The sequence below is a fragment of the Aplysia californica genome, unplaced genomic scaffold, assembly GCF_000002075.1.
Source record: "Aplysia californica isolate F4 #8 unplaced genomic scaffold, AplCal3.0 scaffold00056, whole genome shotgun sequence".
NCBI classification, from domain to species: domain Eukaryota; kingdom Metazoa; phylum Mollusca; class Gastropoda; order Aplysiida; family Aplysiidae; genus Aplysia; species Aplysia californica.
In genome coordinates this window covers 31,298-32,005 of record NW_004797326.1, presented here as the reverse complement: position 1 = coordinate 32,005, position 708 = coordinate 31,298, and the positions used below count along the sequence as shown (strand labels likewise).

Below are 708 nucleotides of genomic sequence, written 5' to 3'. Positions count from 1 at the left end.
GATTCTGTTAATTTTAACAATGATAAAGGAAAATAATAAGAAATTATGAAAAAAAAGATCAAAATTTGCAAGAAAAATTATGCGGGGTGCATAAAACCAAGGGGACAGGTAGAGAATCTTCGGTTTAAGTTTAAACAGAGCACAACCATACCTTGCAGGCCTCGCACGTGTTGACACCGTAGTGGAAGCCGGCCGCCTGCTCCCCACACACGCGGCACGGCGGGAGAGGTCCGGCCACGTTGGAGATGCGCTCCTCGGGAGGCCGACGCTTGCCCCTCATACTGTAGAGAAAATTTATAAAATAAGATAATTTTAATAAACTGTCGAAATTGTCCCAGAGTTTGTTAATGTTAGTTAGGGGTGAGAAGCACATCGACAAATAAAATTATGGTCATTTATGCAGGGAAAAAGACAGACAGGCAGGATCAATAGAAGGAAAGTAAACAAAAAGAAGAGCCTACCAGCGGTGCCCTCCAACCACCGGCAAGATTAGCTGAGGTATTACCAGAGAGTAAAATACAAAGAAAAGGAAGAGAGGTAAAGACGATACAGACTACGTTTGGTAGGCAAGGAGGAGCAAACCAACCACACCAGAACACCCGCCACACCAACCTCTTGCCAACCAGTTCACAGTACACGCAAAACAAGGAATCCGACTCCCCATCTAGATCTAGATCAAGATAATATAAAGTATATCCGCAGCATTTC

The 708-nt window shown here is 43.8% G+C and overlaps 1 protein-coding gene across 1 annotated transcript in view; it reads right to left on the bottom strand.

The window, feature by feature from the left end:
- The window catches only part of LOC101862333 (nuclear receptor ROR-gamma), a gene marked incomplete at its 5' end in the record, with an annotated part of 15,769 nt that extends 15,488 nt beyond the window's left edge, over positions 1-281 (bottom strand). Inside the window, 1 exon segment of the mRNA XM_013079560.2 lies at positions 152-281. Within this exon segment, the coding sequence (XP_012935014.1) occupies positions 152-280 (129 nt within the window).
- Between the last annotated feature and the right edge of the window lie 427 nt (positions 282-708).